Consider the following 24,603-nt stretch of genomic DNA (forward strand, 5'->3'; position numbering starts at 1 on the left):
CCATTTGTGTGAGGTGTGATACATTTATTTTGCAAGCTGTTTTATCGTACCTATAACACATTTAGTTCAAAAGTTCTTTTTTTTTCTTGTTTTGCATGACTAATTAAACTTCTTTCACAGATTGTAGTATGAATTGAGAGCCTACCTCAGTGAAATACATGAGCATCATGAATTATTTTAAATATTGTAGACACCCATTAGCAAACGTGATAAGGTAATATGATTAATCCTTTATGAAACTATCACCAAACCTCATATGAGCACATTGTAGCACCTGTCAGTGAATGTCAGGATATACTTAAATCTAGTGCTATATAACCTTGGCACATACCAACAGGTGTTATGGTAATGGTACCCATCATCTTGCTGCTAAATGTGCTGCAGTAACACTTTCTATCTCTACATGTCATACCTCACCAACTCTATGTCTGCTGCAATTCTCAAGGTCATGCGTAATCGTGATTATCATCGGAATTTTATTGTAACCTTTTCTCATCTGCTGCTTACCATAGCCAAGCATATAAACTATTGCAGACCTTGGCTAGTTCTACTAGTCAAGAAAACCTGATTACCTACATTGACTACTTACAGAAAATAAATATTTAGTCAGGAGTTGTCTACCTTCACATTAGAATTTACATTCAGAATATTTCCCTTTCTGTACCCTTAGAGTGAACTGCATTTATAGAAGTTAGGCTAATTAAGGGTGCTTTTGGATTCCCTACATGTAATCGCTTACCTCTAGCAACGGTAGAAGAATCACATTAGTTTCTGCTATGCTTTGGTTATGGGTAAGGTTAGGAAGGGGGATAATTGTATGCACATTGATACAGCATAGCCAGAGATTTTTATAAATATTTCAAGGGTTTTAGGATATGATAACTGAACGCTTGCTTTATAATGAACACATTCAGGTTATGTTGTAAATGTTCCATTAGATTCTTTTGTGAGTCATCGATAGAGTAATTACCATATCTATCACATATTACTAAAAATAGCAAGTAAAAGATAACTCCAAGTTCATAGATGTACTTAAGATTAAATGTTTATTGTCTAATTCATTCAACGATAAGTATTTTTTGATATCTTGTCCTGTGTAGCCCTCTAAGGCATGTGTATGGGTTCTGAAAGCAACCCTAAGGTAGAACATTTACATCTATTCTGGTTCCAAGTTGGTCAGCTGGTCGCCAAGTTAAGCCAACCTCTTGCTTTCATATAACTTCTAATCTTTTATGAAACTTAGCCTTTTTTCTAAGTTGACAGCATCACAGCATCAGTGTATGTCCTCTTTGTCGTTATGCCTGCTACTCCGTTTCTCAGGTTATGGTCTGGCTCATTAGAACCGTACAGATCACTGGTCAACACTGCATTTTATACATTTTATGTTTAGGCCATGCAGACAGTAAGTAAAGGGTGTTTGTTATAAATGGCAACAGCTAGCTCAAGGATTTGGTGTCTTGGCATGCCTAGTGGGTGTGGTCTAGTATACCTGGTATACAACGTAGTGGGTGTGGTCTGGTCAAGAGTAGGTATCATATATAATAGTTCATTATAGTTTTTGTAAATCATTAGTTCTCTCCTAGTCTGTATTATTTGTTGTTTTGTAGTTTTATGACCAACCTTGATATGGTGAAATCTCTCTCATCATTTTATATGATTTAATAGTTGAATAGTCGCTTGTTCTTCACTCAGCAAAATTTGTCTTGCTTGTTTTTTAGCTATATATATATATATGTATGTTAATATAATGTATATTAACATATATTATATATGTGCAGTATATAATATATATATATATATATATTAACACTAGCTGTACTACTCGGCGTTGCCCGTGTAATAGAAGAGTATTTGGACAGAAAATTGATTTGTATTTAATATATAACAACATTTGCCATTCTAACTTTCAAACTGCAAATCATGAGAAAAATAAAAACAACTGTAAAAGTTTTAAAACTTTGTCAAACAACTGTACCTTTCAAGCTAGTAGCCTGGCATATTGCCAATGGAAAATTCAACTAAGCTAGTTAATAAGGTTAGGCTTCCAATGACGGTAAGCCATGACTTTGAGTCTGCATTGTTGTCCAGCTCAGGTGTTCTAATAATAGCTATAGCCGGATGTCCAACAGACGGACTTTGAGAAATATATATATATAGGTATAAGGTATATTATATACTGTATATATATGTTAATATAATGTATATTAACATATATTATATATGTATAGTATATAATATATGTTAATATAATGTATATCAACATATATTATATATGTACAGTATGTAATATATATATGTTAATATATATATATGTTAATATAATGTATATTAACATATATTATATATGTACAGTATATAATATATGTTAATATAATGTATATTGACATATATTATATATGTACAGTATATAATAGATATATATAATTATTACTTAAGTTCTACTGTGTTATAAAATAATACAGTAAAGTAATACTAAAATAAAAGAGCTCTACAAGAAATTGGAGCAAATAGTGCTAGTTATGGAAAATAGTTGCACTTATCTTAACAGCTACTGGCAGTTTCATGACTTCTTCTTTCAATCTTCAGGCTACTACTGAAGATTGAGAGGAGAAGTCAATGTATAATGTATAATATCACGAGTACTTAGCTGTTAGTTGATCAATTATGCATTATACTATCATTTACTCTATACATGTACTTAGTGTTTTGAGCACTTTTTCTTTATTATTTTGTACGAAAATAGCGTTTCTAGCGATAAAAGATATATATATGTATATATATATATTACACAGCTTCAAAGTTCATATACCTGTTACATACATAAACATTTTAAAAATGTGAACTGGAAGCAAATTTAACCTCAAACTGATTCATTTCACGCTAGACAAATTTACTATTTTAATCCTTACAACTCCTAATCGCATTTCAACCTGCTCACAGCACACGGGATGAACCTATAAAATAAAACTAATTGTCAAACTAAGCGCTAGGATAATGTATCAATGCTGTTGCTATGTCCTCTGCTAAACAGCCAGCGAGTGCATGATCAATGTATCCCACCTTCTGTCACGGGGCAGCCTTAATCGGCAGTGTTAAAATCCAGTCACTTGCATCTTGGAGTTATCTGCATTGCGACACGGAGTTGCGTGTCATAGTCTCTCATTCATGACTTGCTCCTGCTGATTTTAGCTGACGACTGCTTGGGTTCACAGCGTTAAGAGGTCCTACAATGATCTAATTGTGGCAACACTCTTACCTCATCCACCTGACTTCGCTAAGGTCGGAGGTCATTGGGAGAAGCTTTCGGGAAGGACAGAGCAAATGAAGGAGGGTAAGTATTTCACTGCCGTGACCTGACCTTTGCCTCAGCTACCGCATTGGCAGAACTAGTGTTTTAGCTAGCACCTTCACCTGTTGTCAGGAGCAATATTTCGGCAAGTATCTGAACATGTTACCAGGACCACAATCCGGTGAGCACCTGAACATGTTACCAAAAGTAGTGCCTCAGCTACCTAGCAATGTTAGGAAGACTAAAGTTGTAGCTAGCATCTGCACATGTTGGCCAGACCAGTACCTCAGCTGGTACCTGCACATGTTGACAGACCAAGTGCCTCAGCTAGCGCCTGCGCATGTTGGCAAGATTCAATGCTTATCTAGCACCTACAGAGCATTGGGATAGTTTAATTAGACTTTTCTTTTACAGTGTAAAAGAATTTACAGCATTGCTTGATAATAAATAATGCATTTTTGTAATCCCACGACCAAACAAGAGTGAAACGATTGATTGGGAGAATTATGATAAATGCACATGTGCACACAACTCCCGAAAAATTATCCGTTACGGCCGTCACCAAACCCTTGCAACGAAATCCTATCAACAAATTTAACTATTTTTCAGTAAAGTCGTTTAAATATAATAATGATACAAAACGCATATAAACATATTTAAATATGTTACCAAGCCTTTGAAAGGTTGACGCAAATACCTAAAACTAACCCATCTGATCGGATTATACATAAATAGACAGATTTATTAGGACGAAAATCGTCACAAAACGCTTGAAAAGCTTTGTTTAATAAAAGTTAAGACCGGAAATTGAAAAGCCGAGCGACAGAGAATAGAACGATAAAGTCTTGCCACAAATCGCCACAAAACGCTTGAACAGCTTGGTTTATTAATAGTTTCGACCGACCTACGAAACTCCAAAAAGCCGTGCGACAGATAGTAGAACTATTTACTGTGTACTGTTTGTCTACTGTTAGAGGCGTAGACCGATTTACAGGTACGAAAATGTGGTACACAGTTTATCAGCCTACGGTTTTGTCCAATTACCGAAGGTTTTTCAAATTATCTAGAACATCAGCCAGATTTCTTTACATCTTATCTAAAAGGTAGGGCCGTTACTACAACTCCCTTTTATGACAAGAATATTTCTTTATTTCACTCCGGTTCGCATAAAACTTCCAGACGTGTAAATGCCAACGCTTGCTCTTTGTTACATATCGCTGTCAAAACCATTCTACATTCATCACAACCAACTTTCAAACTGTATATTACACATCAGTTTGCCGTTTAACGTTTAATATTGCATTTAGATTTACATTTGCAGAGATATAATAAACATATTTCTTTATTGTTGGCATTGTTGTTGTTAGTTAAATTACGTACAGTAGGTTAGGTCTACGGCTTGAATTAATGTTTATTTTATTATTGTAAAACATAAGTTTGAGATAGTTAAATATTTATTTTATTAATATTTATTTCTGTTACATATCGCTGTCAAAACCGTTCTACATTCAACACAACCAACTTTCAAACTGTATATTACAATATATTTTACTTTTAACATTGCATTTCAGATATGTAATAAACATATTTGATTATTGCTGTTGTTAGTTTAATTACTTACAGTAATTTAGGTCTACAGCTTGAATTAATGTTTATTTTAACCAACAGACAACTTTCAAATTGTATATTACACGGAGCTTGCCATTTACTTTTAATATTGCATTTCAATATAATAAGAGATATAATAAACATATATCATTATTGCTGTTGTTATTTAAATTACGTACAGTAGTTTGAGTCTACAGCTTGAATTAATATTTATTTTATTATTGTAAAACATAAGTTTGAGATAGTTAATTATTTATTTTATTAATATTTATTTCTGTTACATTTCTGTTATTTAGGTTGCGCCTTTTTAGAGTCGTGCTCTCTCAAATTTATTTTATATCATCTCAAACAAGTCTCATTTACATTATACTCTGTCAATTCCTGCTGAGAACTACTTTTTCGACAACCATCAGTACCCTTTCTTTTTTCCATTACTACTTTGGTCGTGGGCTGTATGACAGTGGAATTTCTAGTCTATTAGATGTTACAAGAAAAGTTATGGATTACGGATAACAAGTACGGTGCATACAAGGTCTAGCATTGTAGCACCGTTGATATTGTTGACTCACTGCAGACTGAAACAATATAAATAACTTTATGAGTCTGTTTTCAGTTATCAGCGAAGCGAACAAAAGTGATACAACTCATGTGAGATCAGGAATTGCTATTGATATCTGTTTGATGCAGCTGAAGTTAAAATAAAAATCCAATTTGTTCTCTATTGATCTCACTGCAGGCCTTGTGAGGCTCATTATTCTTGGACCATATGACATCGTCTCGTCAGAGGTTTGGGATTGTATCATGCCCTACTGGCTGGAGGCTATCAGGACTGAACTCACCACCAGGGAGTTGGATGAAATCAAGATTCCACTCAAGTAGGCTGATTCACTATTTCTACAGTTCGTTCTGTTGCTGTCATATTTATATCATGATAATTAGTTGAGAATGAGTTGATAATGAGTTGATAATAAGTTGATAATGAGTTGATAATAAGTTGATAATTAGTTGAGAATGAGTTGATAATAAGTTGATAATAAGTTGATAATGAGTTGATAATGAGTTGATAATTAGTTGATAATAAGTTGATAATTAGTTGAGAATGAGTTGATAATGAGTTGATAATGAGTTGAAAATTAGTTGATAATGAGTTGATAATGAGTTGACAATTAGTTGATAATGAGTTGATAATTAGTTGATAATGAGTTGATAATGAGTTGATAATGAGTTGATAATGAGTTGATAATGAGTTGATAATAAGTTGATAATGAGTTGATAATGAGTTGATAATGAGTTGATAATGAGTTGAAGAAATTTTTTACAGGCAGGTATTTGATATTGAGATGAGTCCGCTGCCGTTCCTCTTGGACAACATCCTTCATTTCATCCGAAGAAGGTTTAAGTCGGGGAAGCCAGCTGTTCAAGAGCAGGGGCTACAGTGGTTACAGATACTCACATCAGTAGAGATAGCAATTCCAGTTCTGGTACTGCTCACCATGTTCAAGGTATTTTACCCATTGAAATGCTTTTCTCACCAACTCCTAACCTTTATGTAGACCGCTTCCTTACGGGCTCCTTTCAGACAATCATCAATCATCTATTCAGTTGTCTTATAGAAGTACAGAGCATTTAGGATCGTCTCATTGATTTCTAGTTTATATGCTGTTGATATAAGTTCAGTATATAGCTGATCGTACCTCAGGACTTTCTGTTCATGCTGTTGTGTCTATTAAAGTACCTGTACTTTTGTAGCTTTATGTTATTGGCTATATATCTCTTAATCATTGTTTGATCTTTGTTGCAATTTGCCAATTGCATAGCTCAAGTGGCAAACACGAATGCTTTTGACCTACATATGACCTATGTACACCTTATTATACATTAACGCACCTTTATGATGTATACATAGCGTCACGTGTCAATGTTTGCAAAATTTTAATCCAAGTTAAAACCTGCTTCATGCACCTGATAGGAAGGAGTGGTCAAGCTGTTGCAGCCACCGGAAGATGAAGAGGTAGAAAATGACTCCAACGACTCTAGAGATGAGCTTGAGGTTACCCTCAACTGTTTCATCCTTATGCTGGACATCTTCCTGAAACAGGTGCTCTCATGTTCTGTTCAGTTCTTAGGTCTGTTTGATGATCAAGACATCAACATGAGTGGTTTTGTTTGCATATTTTAGGATATCTGGTTGCACGGTGTAGTTTTTCTCCAACTATGTATACTAGAAATTCCACTGTCATACAGCTCATGACCAAAGCGATATCGGAAAAAATAAAGGGTACTGATGGTTGAGAAATGCAATATTAGCAGTCAAATGGCACTGCAGTGCAATAGGATAGCTGCAATGGTAGCTGTAATGTACTGGGTGTGGGTGTTATTATATACAACAAACAGCAATAATGAAAGGAAAATATTATATGTTTATATCTCTCTCCCTGCAATAGGAGAAATGCAATATTGGCCAATATTAGAAGTAAAATGCACTGATATTATTAGAATAACCAATATTATTAATATGGTAATAATATAAAACCAATGCACAATTTTGTTTACATTTCAAAACGCCATAGCTTGTATCAAGAAGTTGTGATATTTATATAGATTTTTAGAAAATCTATTTAAAAAAGTGTTTGGTCATGACAAACAGCAATAATAAAAGGAAAAGATTATATGTTTATATCTCTCCCCCTGCAATAGGAGAAATGCAATATTAGAAGTGAAATGCACTGATATTATTAGAATAACCAATATTATTAATATAGTAATACAGTAATAATAGAAAGCCAATGCACAATTTTGTTTACATTACAAAACGTCATAGCTAACAATATCAAGAAGTTGTGATATTGATATAAATTTTTAGAAAATCTATTTAACAAAACTATTTAGAAAAAATAATAACAGTAACATATTGCCCATCATCGATGTTGTTAGTGTGACTATAACACTTCAATAGTCATCCAAACTTATAATTAAATATTGTAATAATCTTATAAGAATCATTAGAAAAAAATATCATCGTCATTTCCTTTACTTACACTGCGTTGGACATCAGTTAGAATACCAAAGTACTCAAAAATGTCTAAAATGTAAGCTACTTTGAAATCGGCAAAAATGAAACGATTTCAGTACTCCTACATTAATTACAGAAACCTTCGGCAATTCGACAATGCTATAGACTGGTGAAATGTGCACGTTATTTTTTCGTGAAATGCGCCCGGATTAATGGTTCTATTCTCTGTCGCTCGGCGTTTCAATTGCCGGTCTTAATTTTGATAAAAGTAAGGCTTAGCAAGTTTTAATGACGATTTTCGGCCGAATTAATCTATCTATTCGTGTATAATCCGTTCAGAAGGGTAAGTTTTAGGAATATGTCGACACTTTTCAAAGACTTGGTAACATATTTAAATATGTTTAAAAATGTGTTTTGTATCGTTATTATACTTAAACGACTCTACACAAAAATGGTTAAATTTGTTGGTGAGATTTTGGAACAAGGGTTTGCGACGTTGTTGATGAATAATTTTCGTGAGTTGTGTGCAAATGCATTTATCATAAAAACTCTCAAACATTCGCTCCGCTCGTTTGGTTGTGGGATTATAGTTGGATCGATTTCTGGTTGTGAACCGCCTAGCATTTGACCAAATTCCTGTTGGCTACAGTCTATGCTTGATGCTTTGTGTATTACAGAGTGAGCTTTCCAAGGTCACTCCACATGGAGGTGTGATGCAGAACAAATCCATTCAAATATTTCCAATGATTATCAATATGATAGACTGCATGGCTCCCCTGTCTCATCCAGCCACTTGTGTAAGTCCTCTCTCTTCTATCTTTTTATCCTTGGAAAGTTATAATGCATTTATTTTGCATCAAACATTCTACATCAAACTATTTATTAAATAGATTACATATCGTGTATTTGAGGAGGCTTCTGCGCAGTAATTTTTTTCAAACAATAAATATGGAGTTACATGTAGCTACTTTGTAACCAACTCAAAAATAGGAGACAGTCTATTTCTTTTTCAATTCTTCTTTATATTGACCATAGAGCAAACTTGCGGTCTTAGGAAATCGGTTCAAATAAAGTTACATCCTAAATTAGAAAATGAAAAAAATGGTATTCCTATCCTTTGCTCTGTTAGATTTTCTTACTAGCCGGTTATATAATTTGTAGAAGGAGAAGGAGGGTTGCTTTAGCTGCCAGAAGCTCACAGTCTTTTATCAACTTGTATTCAACTTGCTACGAATTATCTGCCCACGACTGGAATCTTCACTTCCGGTGCTTGATGTAGTAAAACTGGAGGAGATCAACCGAGGTTCCCAGGATTCACAGCGGGAGGACAAGTCCAGATCTACTGACAGCGGTGAGAGTTCCGTCAAAGGAGATGATGTTGAAGAAGAGAGGAAGTTGAATGGTCGGTTAGCAAAACAAACTGGTTCTGGAGATTCTCCATCTTCGTTACATTCTCTCTTTGTCTGCTTGCTGCAAGTAAGAAATAAACGAAAGTGTTTTGCAACGCATTGTATTAGGGCTATTCTAAATGCTCTGCTGGGGGTAGTTTTTATTTTTGTAGCCCTGGCATGAATTTTAGCAGAAAACAAATGCAGATTTTTGATTAACAGTTGCAGTTTTGATCTGGTTTCCATCTGACACTCGTACCCTGTTAGTCCAGTGTGTTGTGAGAGAGCGTCATATGTGCTGTGAGAGATCGTCATATGTGCTGTGAGAGATCGTGCAAGTGTGCTGTGAGAGATCTTGCAGGTGTGCTGTGAGAGATCGTCAGATGTGCTGTGAGAGATCGTCATTTGTGCTGTGAGAGATCGTGCAGGTGTGCTGTGAGAGATCGTCAGGTGTGCTGTGAGAGATCGTGCAGGTGTGCTGTGAGAGATCGTCAGGTGTGCTGTGAGAGATCGTCAGGTGTGCTGTGAGAGATTGTCAGATGTGCTGTGAGAGATCGTCAGATGTGCTGTGAGAGATTGTCAGATGTGCTGTGAGAGATCGTCAGGTGTGCTGTGAGAGATCGTCAGGTGTGCTGTGAGAGATCGTCAGGTGTGCTAATAAATCGCGGAGAATAACTCTGTGCACAATTATTCCGAAGCGCTGGAAGGTGGTCGATTGTGTCAAAGTGTTGTTCTAGCAAGCTGAATATTGTGAATTCGAGTCCTGTGTGATGTAATATTTTTTCCAGCGCCAAGCTATGGCTTCAGACAGACAGATAAACACAGTTGTTATTGTAGTAAATATTTGGTTCAATTGAGCAGTTCATTTGTATCTTATTGAAAATGCTCAAATAAAACAATCTACATGTATTTACGTCAGGTTACGCAGCCGAATTCTTTTTGTGTATACTCACTAAATTTGGGCATTTGAACCATTGTCTCCTTTTAACTGGCATATAGATGTACGTACATACTTTATACTCATCTATAGTCTCAGCTAATCACTTGATAACATATCTGTAATGTTAGGTCCATTATTTATAGCAGTTGATCAACGAATTCGCAGTGCGTCAATAAAACAATCATGTATAATTGGTTGCTGAGGTGCTCAGTTAAGGTGTTAGATACAGCCGAACTACTGCAGAGGCAGATAAAGAACTCATTTTGCATCGCCTTAGATATCACTACTTCAAAAAAATGTTTTCAAAAGATCTTACACTTGGTACGCGGCGTCATTAGATTCTGTTGTTGCTATTAATGCTTCATTTCTTTGTTAGTGATGAAATTTATGTTCCAATAGTGGATTGTGACTGATTGGAATATTTTGGAACTTGGGTTGACTTGCAACAAAATTCGTATTACAGTTATTTGGTATCAAAAGATTCACCATGCCTTACTCTGCTGTGTTGTAGGTGCAAAATATGTGGAAATGTGATTACAAGCTCTTAAAAGCTCAAAAACGAAAAGCTGCCGTATATTGGAATCAGTTTATTTCTCTGACGTAGTCATTACATTTGGTTATTAATTTCTCACGTAATGTTCTCACATGAAATGAAAGGCCAATAAAAGGCTTAATATAAAACTTCTCGTAGCATTAGTTAATGACAAACACTTCGGGTTTTACCGAAGACCCCGTATCAAATATAGATGCTCGCTACTTTACAGTTTTGTTTCGGCTTGGTCTAATCGTCTAGTCGTAATCTGATCATGTGACCCATACTTCGCGAATAATTTCTGCAGCTTTTTTTGATTATCACAGGTGACCAACAGGCTTGTCAAGTTTATCAGACAATGATATGTACTCCTTCGAGCTAAGGTTAAAATATTACACGAATTTTCACGGTAGGTTATAAGATATCAGTGCTGAAAGTGACAGCATTACAATGACGATAAAATAGACGCGTAAGAACAATAGAAATGGTTTTATTGAATGCGTGAAATATATTTGTGAAAATATTTCGACGAGTGAGGTTGCGTGAAAGTGTAAACAGAAGCCATCTTGTACAACTACGTCTCATTTGAGCCATTTTGAAAAGAGATTCTGATCTACGGCAGTCTCGTGATGGCGGCGATTAACTGTTCGTTTTTTAGCTTTTAAGAGCTTGTAATCACATTTCCACATATTTTGCACCTACAACACAGCAGAGTAAGACGTGTTGAATCTTTTGATACCAGATAACTGTAATGTGAATTTTGTTGCAAGTCAACCTTAACATTTTGTAAACATTGGCTGTGGCTGAAATGTTCACAGGTGTTTAACCATAACTTAACAAACATCTAATATATTAGTCAGTCCTTTAATTATGTACACATAACATGTGTAGCTATGTATACATAACATGTGAAGTTATGTATACATAACATGTGAAGCTATGTATACATAACATGTGAAGCTATGTATACATAACATGCGAAGCTATGTATACATAACATGTGAAGCTATGTATACATAACATGTGAAGCTATGTATACATAACATGTGAAGCTATGTATACATAACATGCGAAGCTATGTATACTTAAACCATAACTGCCACGAACAACTTTTATCGTATTTACTAGGTAAATCAGACATGCTGATTCCGATTTTGTAATCAAAATAAAGATTAGGCCACTAACCTTCAGAGTAATAAAGGATTTTTTATAGCGTTTTAATATCGGTCTCGAAAACAACACGATCGGCATAACAAGCTCCGCCCATAAATACTTGACGTAACCTAGCTTTTTAGGAACAGAAGTTACGTAGAGATGTTTAGACCGATTTAGAATAATAGAGATGGGTGTTTTAAAATCTATTAATATCTGAATCCAGCTTTAAAAATAATATCAGTCTTTTCTGAAAGGTAGATAAGCTATTTAGCATTGCATATTTAAAAAGCGCGATAACAACGCTAGCTCGTGATAAAACCGCGCTTTTTGAGCTCATTTTTCTCGGCGTCCAGCCCATTTAAACGTCATGTAACAAGCTGCGAGCAATTTTAAATAGTTTATATCCCTTTCATAAAAAACTGAAACTATTTTACAGGCTGGATTTAGATAATAATGGGTTTTAAGACACCCATCTCTATTATTTTAAATCGGACTAAACTTTCCTAACTTCCGTTTCTGAAAAAGCTAGGTTTCGTCACATATTTATGGGCGGAGCTTGTAATGCCGATTGTGTTGTTTTCGAAACGGATATTGAAACGCTTTAAAAAAGCCTAAATGACTTTGAAGGTTAGTGGACTAATCTTTATTTTGAGTACAAAATCGGAATCAGCGTGTCTGATTTACCTAGAAAATACAATAAAAGTTGTTCGTGACAGTTATGGTTTAACATGTGAAGTTATGTATACATAACATGTGAAGCTATGTATACATAATATGTGAGGCTATGTATACATAACATGTGAAGCTATGTATACATAACATGTGAAGCTATGTATACATAACATGTGAAGCTATGTATACATAACATGTGAAGCTATGTATACATAACATGTGAAGTTATGTATACATAACATGTGAAGTTATGTATACATAACGTGTGAAGCTATGTATACATGGCATGTAAAGCTATGTATACATAACATGTGAAGTTATGTATACATAACATCTGAAGTTATGTATACATCATTAAAAGACTGACTGGCATATTAGATGTCTGTAAAGTTATGGTTAAACATTTGTGTACATTTCAGCCACATCCAAATAGGCTAATGATTCAAATAATGTATCACCTTACTAACAGATTGTTTCAAATGACAATGGTTCAATAGGACCTTTAAATAAAATCCTTACCGGTGTAATCATGTTATTCTATTAAGGAAAAGCTACTATTGTTTGGATACTGTTCTATTATTTTCCATAGCTGCTTGAGAAGCACACAGATGTGGATATATGTTTCTATATAGTCCACGCCCTCAAATCCCTGTTTGTGCATGGTCAGTGTCTTAATTCTACATACAAGACTCACCCTGACATCATTGAGGCCTTCCTTAAACAACAGTTTATCCCTCGGTGAGTAGCTTTATTGTTTATGTTAAAGTAGGTGTATCTATTATTCTCATATGAGCGATTTATTTTTTGGTGTTTATCTCTATGTTTTTAACTAGAAGTATATCACTCGGTGTATTTTCTCTATTGTTCCAAAAGAGTGGCTTAATTCGTTGTTACACATCTTGAGCTGTTTTATGTGTTACTATAAAGGTGTTCATATTGTTGAGCGAATCAATACTACACACTTCATAACTATTGCTTCATGTATTCCTCCATTTATATTTTAAAATATTTTAGCCAAGCAGTACACGTTGTATGTGAGTCATCTACCCCTGTTTTATGTATGTTGATAACACCTAATTAGAGACACCATAGTCATCTAATACATGATTAGCAAATTTACTATTAGCATTATATAATTGTGTAGTGTTCATACAGTTGTTATTTCTATTTTTTCATGCTTTTCTTGCACATGAGGACAGCAAATATATGTCTAACTTTTATCCATGGCATCCATCAGTAACTCAACACATATTGTCTGTTTACCATTCACATCTCACCTGTGCACTAGTCGATCAATACCTATTTATGCGCATAATGATGAGTATCTTTATGGTTTTTTCATGAAGGCACATTTCTTTGATTATCTTTAGTTGTGTGATATTTTTATTTATGGATTTTGTTTCATCTACTGAGAAGCAAGCAAACGTTTGTTTGTTGAGTTATGAAATAAACAAATATCTGAAAAAACTATGAAGCAAGCAGATATTCAACAACTCTATGTTTATAGATAGAAATTGTTTTTCAGGTTATGGAAGATGCTCGACAGCAGACAGAGCCGAACCGCAAAGCTCGCAGTTCAAATGCTGTTTCACGCTATAGCTTTAGGCAACGGACACGTATATTTCTGGTCTATCGTCAATGGCGACTGTAGTCACGACAGCTGGCGAGTGAGGTAAGTCACGACAGCTGGTGAGTGAGGTAAGTCACGACAGCTGGCGAGTGAGGTAAGTCACGACAGCTGGTGAGTGAGGTAAGTCACGACAGATGGCGAGTGAGGTAAGTCGCGACAGCTGGCGAGTGAGGTAAGTCACGACAGCTGGCAAGTGAGGTAAATCATCTAATAAGGTCTTAAATTGTTTACCTTATTTAGCAAAGAGTCAATCAACAGTCTTCAGAAGTTTTAAAACATCACAGATAGCACATTTGTACAAGAATAGCCGGCATACAAAACTGATTTGGCTCGTGTTCTCTTAACAGTACGATGCTGCAATTTATATACTGCTGTTTCTCTAGGTACGCTGCAGCTGACAAAATACGAATGATGTGGGAGAACAGTAGTGCTAACTTCCTGTCTAAGAATCAGACGGTGCAGACAGCATTGGCGCATGTCTTTTGTCAGTATGTAACAATGTTACACGACACTGACCATAATGTGTCACAGCGTACGATCATGCAACTTGGTCTTCTGGGAGAGAACTCATTGCAGGTTGGCATCATAAACTACCATTTTTTGAATCATTCAGTTTATCAGGAGTAAGTCACTAACTAAGTTCGTATTGACTTAGGAAATAATTTTTTTGTGTAATTATCTTTGCTAGTATGGCTGATGCAACTTTATATAATCAGGAAATGACATGAGTATTGTCAGTTCTACGCTGCAAACATCTATGTACTATAAATGTGCTATAGACGCGTCTGTTTAAACTGTTTGAAACTCTCACTTCAAACTTTTTAGTTTGACTCATTTAATTACTATAGTCTTTTGCAAAAGTAGCGAATAAAGGCCACCTCAGTGGGCTGAGCATGGCATAGTTAGCAGTCTTCTTTACTAGCGGTATGCCTGTCATTTTGACAAGCTAGACCAGGTGTCCTGTTCTCAGTTTCATCATTTGTAAGTTGGAGACAGCTGATCATCTTGGTAACATTATGGCCAATGTTTGTTGGAGTGAGGAACACTGACAAACGAAAAACATATAGCTTATCATTCTGGAAAATTTGATTGGCTGTTTTTACATCACACTCAGTTTGCATCTTGATGGAACGATAAGAGCAGGGACATTGCACAGTCATATCAACAATCCCAGAAGAGTAAAAGCATTAGCTAAGGTTATATTTCAGAGAGCGGAGTACTTCTTCTTGACAAATTTTGATCAAAGCTGGCCAGTAAAGTATTTAAACCATAACTGTCACGTACAACTTTTATCGTATTTGCTAGGTAAATCAGACATGCTGATTCCAATTTTGTACTCAAAATAAAGATTAGTTCACTAACTTTCAGAGTCATTTAGGCTTTTTTTACAGCGTTTTAATATCGGTCTCGAAAACTACACGATCGGCACAACAAGCTCCGCCCATAAATACGTGACGTAACCTAGCTTTTTAGGAACAGAAGTTACGTAGGGATGTTTAGACCAATTTAGAATAATAGAGATAGGTGTTTTAAAATCCATTAATATCTAAATTCAGCCTTAAAAATAATCTCAGTCTTTTCTGAAAGGTAGATAAGCTACTTAACATTGCATATTTAAAAAAGCGCGATAACGACGCTAATTTGTGATAAAGCAGCGCTTTTTGAGCTCATTTTGCTCGGAGTTCAGCCTATTTAAACCATAACTGTCACGAACAACTTTTATCGTATTCACTAGGTAAATCAGACACGCTGATTCCAATTTTGTACTCAAAATAAAGATTAGTCCACTAACCTTCAAAGTCATTTAGGCTTTTTTAAAGCGTTTCAATATCCGTTTCGAAAACAACACAATCGGCATTACAAGCTCCGCCCATAAATATGTGACGAAACCTAGCTTTTTCAGAAACGGAAGTTAGGAATGTTTAGTCCGATTTAGAATAATAAAGATGGGTGTCTTAAAACCCATTATTATCTAAATCCAGCCTGTAAAATAATTTCAGTTTTTTATGAAAGGGATATAAACTATTTAAAATTGCTCGCAGCTTGTTACATGACGTTTAAATGGGCTGGACGCCGAGAAAAATGAGTTCAAAAAGCGCGGTTTTATCACAAGCTAGCGTTGATATCGCGCTTTTTAAATATGCAATGCTAAATAGCTTATCTACCTTTCAGAAAAGACTGATATTATTTTTAAGGCTGAATTTAGATATTAATGGATTTTAAAACACCCATCTCTATTATTCTAAATCGGTCTAAACATACCTACGTAACTTCTGTTCCTAAAAAGCTAGGTTACGTCACGTATTTATGGGCGGAGCTTGTTATGCCGATCGTGTTGTTTTCGAGACCGATATTAAATTGCTATAAAAAATCCTTCATTACACTGAAAGTTAGTGGCCTAATCTTTATTTTGATTACAAAATCGGAATCAGCGTGTCTGATTTACCTAGTAAATACAATAAAAGTTGTTCGTGGCAGTTATGGTTTAAGCATCATGTAAAAAGGTACGAGCAATTTTAAATAATTTATATACCTTTCATAAAAGACTGAGATTATTTTACAGGTTGGATATAGATAATAATGGGTTTTAAGACACCCATCTCTATTATTCTAAATCGGACTAAACATTCCTAACTTCCGTTCCTGAAAAAGCTAGGTTTCGTCACATATTTATGGGCGGAGCTTGTAATGCCGATTGTGTTGTTTTCGAAACGGACATTGAAACGCTTTAAAAAAGCCAAAATGACGTTGAAGGTTAGTGGACCAATCTTTATTTTGAGTACAAAATCGGAGTCAGCATGGCTGATTTACCTAGAAACTACGATAAAAGTTGTACGGGACAGTTATGGTTTAAGTAATTCTCATGTACATATGTTTATCAGATTTTGAGTGGGCAACTCTATAAACATCTTTAACTAAACACTTTTGAGGTTTTTGAAAGATTATTCAGAAAAAGTCTCTGATTCTGTAAACTGTCTGCTATGTTTGAGACGAGTCACAGGCCTGACTATTAAGTAAACTTAATGACTGCTACTATAATTAACTACTTATTGAACAAAGTCTCTGATTGTAAGAACAGAATTGAAGTAATTGATTGACAACAGTATTACGATAGAGCTAATTGGAGTCAAATAGCCTGCATTCAAACATGTATCCAACATAATTTTAATGTCCATTCCTACTTTGCCTTCGACACTTGTAACAAACTGATATAAAACTCCGCAGTTCAGCTACGGATGATTTTTATGTCTGTTCAATCTGTATAAATACGAGTGTTTGTTTGTTGGTCTGTCGTGTGTCCAGTTATAGTGATAAAATGCGCAGCCTTGCTGGTTTGCTAGCATTAGCAACGAAAAACCGCTTCGCACCGGAATTGAACTTGGAAACAGCGGTTTATCAATTAAACGTACTAACCAACTAATCACTTCACCACGCTGTCACCTTGCCATACAATAGAATAATTGTGGACATACTTATTACGTATCACTTATTGCCAATATTTAATGGTGCACAGAACTTCCAGTGTATTAAAAAAGTATGTGCCCCAACCTTCCCAAAATGCTATAAATATATGTACATATAGCATAAACTTAATTAAACTTATAGCACACACAGAAATAAACAAACACCTTCATTTAAGAGTTATACTGGTATATGTTGTATATGTTAATTAAAAATAAATTTTCTGTGCAAACCTTTTTCATTACCTGTGCAACGCTGGGCATTCACGTGGTACAAGACAAGTCAACACTTTTTATAAATGGTGTAAGTGGGAACTCAAGCATGTTAAAAATATACTCTAATTATTGTTGACACAAACGTACTCTGTCTGCTCTAGCACGTCTATTGCTCTTTTAACTGTTTTTAGATAATTTATACACATTTACTTGGCCATACATTGGAACTATAATATAGTCATTGAAAATTTGTTCATCAGAATCCTTAAGCCGATGGAGAGTTATCCACTCTGTATTTTTACAAGTGTAAGCTTGACAGTAGTTGTCTCCACTCATATTACTCTACATACTAGCAGATGTGCTTTATCTGGGTATCATGGAGCTTAAGTAGTTAACCACCTGCTTTCTAGAGCCTGGTTCCCATATCGAATGCGAGACCCCGGCGATAATCTCGCGCAGCAAAACATTTCCTACGCTAGGCTTGGTGGCTATTGTTCACATAAAGCTGCGTCGCTAGTGATCGCATGAATATGGCTGCTAGCCATGCTGTCTTGAAAATGCTGACCATCACCTGTACAGTGCATTTTGGGGGGGTTTTACCTGCAGCTTTTCTCTAAAGTTGAACAGCACTCACCTCTCGGGCTGAACTCTTGCATTGACCGTTGGCAACTACCGGCGGTACTCGGAGCCAAGGTTCACATTTCACCGCTGATAGCCCTGCGGTGCTGTCACCGGTGCTTGCGGTGTATATGGAAACCAGGATTTAAGTCAATACTAGCTATCATTCTGTGGACCTCTTACTGTTCTAGTTGCAGTGCAATAAGCTGTCTTTCTATGCAGGCAATATTGAAGTGCATGTCATCACAGTTTGATATGGTAGTCAAGGACAGACAACTCATTCTGTACAAGCTCTCTCAACTCCAAAACGTCATGCCAGAGCGCGCTGTCTTCTCATGGGCTTTCTTCTTAGCCCGCCTTCAGCAGCTCATTGTTGAAACTGAGCTGCACGGGAGTTCTGACAGCGAATCTGGCAGCACTAGAGGTACCGTATTCAAGAAAAAAAACAGTTTTGTTGGTTGTCACATTGTCGTAGGTTTTAATTACAATTTAATATAGTTCATGAAAATATAAAAGATCTGCCATTTTCATGGATCTTTTGCACATGCTAGATAAACTGTCAAATTATAGATTACCCCAGGTTCATTAAGGCTTGAATTCAATTAAAATATATTGATTTAGTAGCCATATTGTTCAACCTACTCCTAATTTCCTAATTACGTCTTTCTAAGTGCCACGTTATATAGTTAAAGTTTTGCATTATCCTTCTGCGCATTTTATAGTTTTGGCTTTGAAACTGTTTGACAAAAGAGAGTGGCTTGCATCTGGTATTACAAGCACTTGAGAGTATGTCTCAACATCTTAACCAGATTTGAATGTGACATTATTAGACACAAAGGCAGTTTTTTCAGATGATGAAATTTAGGTTTTGAGTCGAGAAAGCTCTTAATATCATGCAGAGAAGCTACTAGTTCGGCAGCCTTGGTTTAGTGGTTAGTACGCTGGTATATAATCAGTAGGCCAGTGGTTCTAATCACAGAAGGACCATTAGTGGTGTTGGGAAGGGCATCCAGCCACAATTACTCCTGTGCCAAATACCATGAGCAGATGGTCCCAGTATATTCAGTTCCAGGATAAATCTGGTTCGGAATAAACTGCTATCTATGCAGCAGAGAGAGAGTAAATCTTGATAATGAAATTAAAATTAATATTTAATAATAAAGATTAATATTTAAATATTTACTTTGTTGTTCTATCTGCTCACAAGTCTTTGACAGACATATTTATGAAGATGTCTTGAAGAAGCATAATTTGTGCTCATGGAAATGCATATTCCTATTACCACAGTTTTATGCTGGCCACTTGTTTCAGTTGGCCACTTGTATCCAAAACTATTTTGGCAGCTTGACATCACGCCAAAAGGTCAATCATTCATCTCACAAGCACTAGAGATTTCTAGTTCTAAGGATATCAACCTGTCTGTGTTGTACAGGTTCACTGCTCAAGGTCTCAAATGGACAGAGCTTGGAACAGATGCTAAAAATAGCCAAGTTTGCTTCGATGCGATGTGAAAGTCTCCACTCAATCAAGGAACAATCTGGTATCTATGAGAAGTCGAGTGGATCTCTAGTCAACTCTTATCTCAAAGGTTTTACTTTTGCATTCTCTTTGTCGATTATCGACCCTATATTTTTACACATCGTTGATTAAATTCACTTAATAATATTTATGTATGTAGTGGTTATGACCTATTTATGGTTATGATTCTTACTTCTTCTTTCAACGTCGTTATCAATTTTAGGACACATGGCTAATGAATTAAAGTTATATATCTAGTTATATACATGTAGTTATATACTGTAATGAATTTAAGTCTATAATAAATATTATATTAAACGTTAAAATGCACAATAAATTTTCACTTTTGCCTTTTTTCACTAATTGTCGTTTCATTTCCGCAATATCAAGCATTTACAAAATGCGAAGAATACTGAATTGAGGGAGAGTGAGCAACATATTTCTTTCAGGCGTGGTGGGAGGGTTTTCGGCGAATAGCATATTGGCATCTTTGTTATTCCGGCATAGTCAGCATATCGACAGCCAAATATGAATTTTGAGAGACATTTTGTTGATTTTGCAAGGTGAAAAAAATACCGTAACGAGGGACAAAGAAACATCATGTTCTACATCTTGAGGCAAAAAAAACGTATAACAGAGACATCGTAACCCAGGGAGTGCACTGTATTGGCCCTGTATTTGCCCTAAGGTCATGCCGGTTTATCTATGTTTGTAGATAAGACAATCTCTGGCCCGCCATTCCTTAGATCAAAAGGAAAGAAGAAAAGTGCCTCCCAATCAGATGGCAGCCTGCAAGGTAACTCAGTCTATTTTACCTATCAACAATAAGTTCATTAACACTTTCCACAGTTATAAACCTGCCTTGACTAACAGAGTGCAATGTCCCATAAGATATGCTGTTTTCTAGACCAGTTACTGACCAACTTCATTCATTTTTAAATGACTTTGACTTAAATCGTAACCTTCTTTAGTCATTTGGTATCCGCTGCTATAGGAAGATTTTACATGTTTTAGTTATGGTACAACATCCGTGTCATTTGTTGTTGATATCTATTAGTATGTCAGTATTCAGACACATGACTATTTGCCTATAATGTACTTATTCCAAGTAACTGGTTTTATGCTGAACGAAAACTTCATGTCAGCGTGTAGTTGATGGGCAGGTGTCAGCGTGTAGTTGATGGGCAGGTGTCAGCGTGTAGTTGATGGGCTTTATGTCAGCGTGTAGTTGATGGGCAGGTGTCAGCGTGTAGTTGATGGGAAGGTGTCACCGTGTAGTTGATGGGCAGGTGTCAGCGTGTAGTTGATGGGCAGGTGTCAGCGTGTAGTTGATGGGCTTTAGTATAATTTGCTTATCTTTGTGGGGCTTCAAAAAACCTCCTGGTTGATATTGTTGCCCTAATTCCCTATCCAGTGTCGTTAGTTTTACGAGCAACACGCCGTGGCATAATGTCATGTTTCATGATTGGGTAAGCATTATAAGTCTATAGCCTAAGGTCCTGAGCCACTTGCCAGTAACGAGCTTAAATCATATATAAATGATGGCACTGCTCACAGAGGCTGAGGAGGACCAGACGCTAGGAAGCATTGGTATGTTGATAGATGTCTCTCAGTGTCACACGCGGTCAAAAATATAGCCGCCTCACATTTTGCTTTGCATTTCTAAAAGTTTTGATAATCCGGCTTTCTAGTTAAATGTGCACTTCTCAAAAATCTTTAAATGTTTGGTTGCTAGACATAGGTTAGTTGTCTATGAAGGCGAATGTTTGTACCTTGTTTATACCTATTCACAGATGAACACTTAAGAAATATAAAGTCCTTTACCAAACTAGGCTGGGATCTTTACTTTAGGCAATATTTTCACACCCCCCTCCTCTTCTCCAAATACGATGAATGAACCAGTTTTGATTTTCAACAAAATATTTTAGTTGTACTCTTCCCTCTTTTGTTCATCATGTTCAGATGTCATTTTATTTTATTCATGGCACAGATTGGTTAAGCTTGGCCCATGAGAACCTTCACGACCTTTCTTATCTGCAGCACATGCTGTTAAGGTCACGCAGAGGTAACTCGTCCGCTCCAGCTTCGCTCTCATCTCCCTTTTTCTTGGAAAAACAGTATTGTATTTACAATGAAGCTTCTGTTTTAAGACTATATGGCTAATAAAAAGATAGTTGTTATGGAACTAACGATATTTGCGGTAGTACAAATGCTTGGAGTTGTCTTCTTTTTGCATCGCCTGCACATATAGTTGAAATTTATTTGTTATTGCTTCTTTGTGATTCCTTTCCTCGTAGCATAACACTCACATGGCTATCGGGTATGGCTTTGGGAATTCACCTGCTAAAGCATGCCTATCCTCCATTGCTTGCTCCCTTTGCTTCAATCCGCTGATTTCCTTTTTAACTAACTTTTCCAAGGCCAACACTGACAACCAAATTGATATAACTATTTTTATAATTTTTTCAAATATATTATATTTGTTGCATGTTATCTATCAGGTTTTCCATTTTTCAGGTTTAAAAAAATAAATGAGAGTTTTATTGATCGCATGAACTACGCGTTACAAGGAGCAATGGATCACTCGCTGTTCATGATTATGCCAAGTTTACAACTTCTTCATTATATTCATACCTCAGTGTTACAATATTTTTCGGTCATTAGTTGCTATGGTTACACACACTGCATAACGCTATAGCTTAAACGATACGATCAACGTGGGAGAATGTTCGCTCACAAGTAGTTCGTACGAATTGCTGTGCCGCACAGTGTCTGTTAAAGAAGCATGGCATCTTCATTTGTTGAACAATCAAATAATTAATGATCTTCTGCTTGCGGTTGATTCAGTTTCCTGAATATTTGATTTGTAAAATACATGTATATTTAATATGTTTTTAAGCACTGTTGATATATTTTAATGGTATCTATAGATGAGGTAATGCCGGAGTTTGGTAGTGAGAGTGCTAAGATAATAAAGATGCTGTGGAGATCAATGGAGAATGAGAAGCTGGAGCACAGCATCTTGCACCTGCTCATGTCCCTCATCATCAAATACATGTCTTCTCCAACTACTAATGAAGCTGAAGATGATCCTAACCCATCCCAAGTAGGTTGACCTTCATGTCTCACCCTTTCTCGTGTCTACTGGAAATGCGGACATATAACTCCTGGTTAAATTGATTTCTCACATGCTTCTATTCCAGTCATCTACATGGTTACATGTCCTTTAATACTTCTGTTCCATGGCTTTTGGTAGTACCCAGGTCACAGTTTACTTTCCTGCTAGCTTCCTATGGTTGTCTGCTGAAGGTATGCGATGCTAGCAGTACTAAGGGATGCATATGGATTTGCTAGTAAACATTGTTTTTTAGAAACACCCATAAATTCAGTAATAATTAGTAGTGTTTGGTTCGTTTATAACTTGCTAGGAATATGCTGTTGCTTATGTTAGTGCGCATGAACTTGGGACAGAACTAAATTGCTTGATTTTTGTTGTCTGTCCTTGATGAGTATTTTCTAACAAATAAACTAATGGTGTACAAACAAATTTCTATCAAGGAATAATATCTGGAAAACAGATTTGCTATTTTAGAGGCATTATCAAATAATTTTTGAGCTTATAATGTGGCAAACTTGGTCATCTATAGTAAAGGGTATTTTGACATCTGCATTAAAACTTTGACTTCTTCTGCAACTGACACGGTTTATCATGGGCCCCTGATTTTGGTGGGTTGATGGTTATTGAATTTAAGCATTTGTCTTCCTTCAACAAATCGTAGCAGTTAACATCATCAAGTATAATGAAGCATGTCTATGCCGTGTCTCTCACTGTAAGCAGCACCATCAAGTTTTACTTTTAAGTCAGGAATTATGGGAAATCGAGTATCTATTTTAGATTAGTCTTACTTTGTTAGTTATTCTATCTACTGTAAGTTATCAGGGCTTGCTACTCTTCTGTTAGCTATTGTATCTACCTTAAGTTATTTTGGCTTGCTACAGGCATCTACTATAGAGCACATCTTTTACTTACTTGGCTATGCAGAAGGAAGATTCTTTGTGAAACCATCGCAGCTACGAGCCTCCCCTACTCTCAATGCTCTCCTCACCAATTTGCCTACTGTGAGTTCTTCAATCTTTTTCTCTGATACTCTGTCAAATACAAAAGTACACTGTTTGTTATTGTTTGGTGTTTTTATTTCAATAATGTAAAAAGGTAACAATCATTCTTGTTAAAAGTTTGTTGCATAACAGTATTATTATAGCATTTATTGTTTTGCTGTTTCTAACTTCAAGCATTCCATTAATAGAAGCCTTTTCTCGTTTTTGTTACTAGAGTTGGCTGCTCGTGATGTTTGTCAAACAATATATTGATACCATTTTTTAATGTTGATCTTCTGTTTATTGGCTGATATACAACAACTATGTATACTGTATAATATAATACTAGTGACATAGAGTACTACACAGAACTACAGCTCTGTATACTGTATCATATAGTACTAGTGCCATAGAGTACTACACAGAACTACAACTATGTATACTGTATAATATAATACTAGTGCC

General features: G+C 35.8%; 2 protein-coding genes across 2 annotated transcripts in view; both read left to right on the forward strand.

The window, feature by feature from the left end:
- Window positions 1-21,677, forward strand: part of LOC137389669 (protein unc-79 homolog) — a 37,445-nt gene extending 15,768 nt beyond the window's left edge. Inside the window, exons 10-23 of the mRNA XM_068075740.1 lie at window positions 1,391-1,402; window positions 3,190-3,331; window positions 5,634-5,772; window positions 6,219-6,399; window positions 6,867-6,995; window positions 8,588-8,707; window positions 9,072-9,386; window positions 13,187-13,335; window positions 14,123-14,269; window positions 14,611-14,803; window positions 18,745-18,946; window positions 19,955-20,110; window positions 20,756-20,836; window positions 21,598-21,677. Of these exons, the coding sequence (XP_067931841.1) occupies window positions 1,391-1,402; window positions 3,190-3,331; window positions 5,634-5,772; window positions 6,219-6,399; window positions 6,867-6,995; window positions 8,588-8,707; window positions 9,072-9,386; window positions 13,187-13,335; window positions 14,123-14,269; window positions 14,611-14,803; window positions 18,745-18,946; window positions 19,955-20,110; window positions 20,756-20,836; window positions 21,598-21,677 (2,046 nt within the window). The remainder of the gene's footprint in view (window positions 1-1,390; window positions 1,403-3,189; window positions 3,332-5,633; window positions 5,773-6,218; window positions 6,400-6,866; window positions 6,996-8,587; window positions 8,708-9,071; window positions 9,387-13,186; window positions 13,336-14,122; window positions 14,270-14,610; window positions 14,804-18,744; window positions 18,947-19,954; window positions 20,111-20,755; window positions 20,837-21,597) is intronic.
- LOC137389850 (protein unc-79 homolog) overlaps window positions 20,775-24,603 on the forward strand; it is a 34,402-nt gene continuing 30,573 nt past the window's right edge. Inside the window, exons 1-4 of the mRNA XM_068075988.1 lie at window positions 20,775-20,836; window positions 22,031-22,105; window positions 22,971-23,146; window positions 24,040-24,159. Of these exons, the coding sequence (XP_067932089.1) occupies window positions 22,084-22,105; window positions 22,971-23,146; window positions 24,040-24,159 (318 nt within the window). The 5' untranslated portion in view covers window positions 20,775-20,836; window positions 22,031-22,083. The remainder of the gene's footprint in view (window positions 20,837-22,030; window positions 22,106-22,970; window positions 23,147-24,039; window positions 24,160-24,603) is intronic.

This window comes from Watersipora subatra, chromosome 3 (genome assembly GCF_963576615.1).
Source record: "Watersipora subatra chromosome 3, tzWatSuba1.1, whole genome shotgun sequence".
Lineage (NCBI taxonomy): Eukaryota > Metazoa > Bryozoa > Gymnolaemata > Cheilostomatida > Watersiporidae > Watersipora > Watersipora subatra.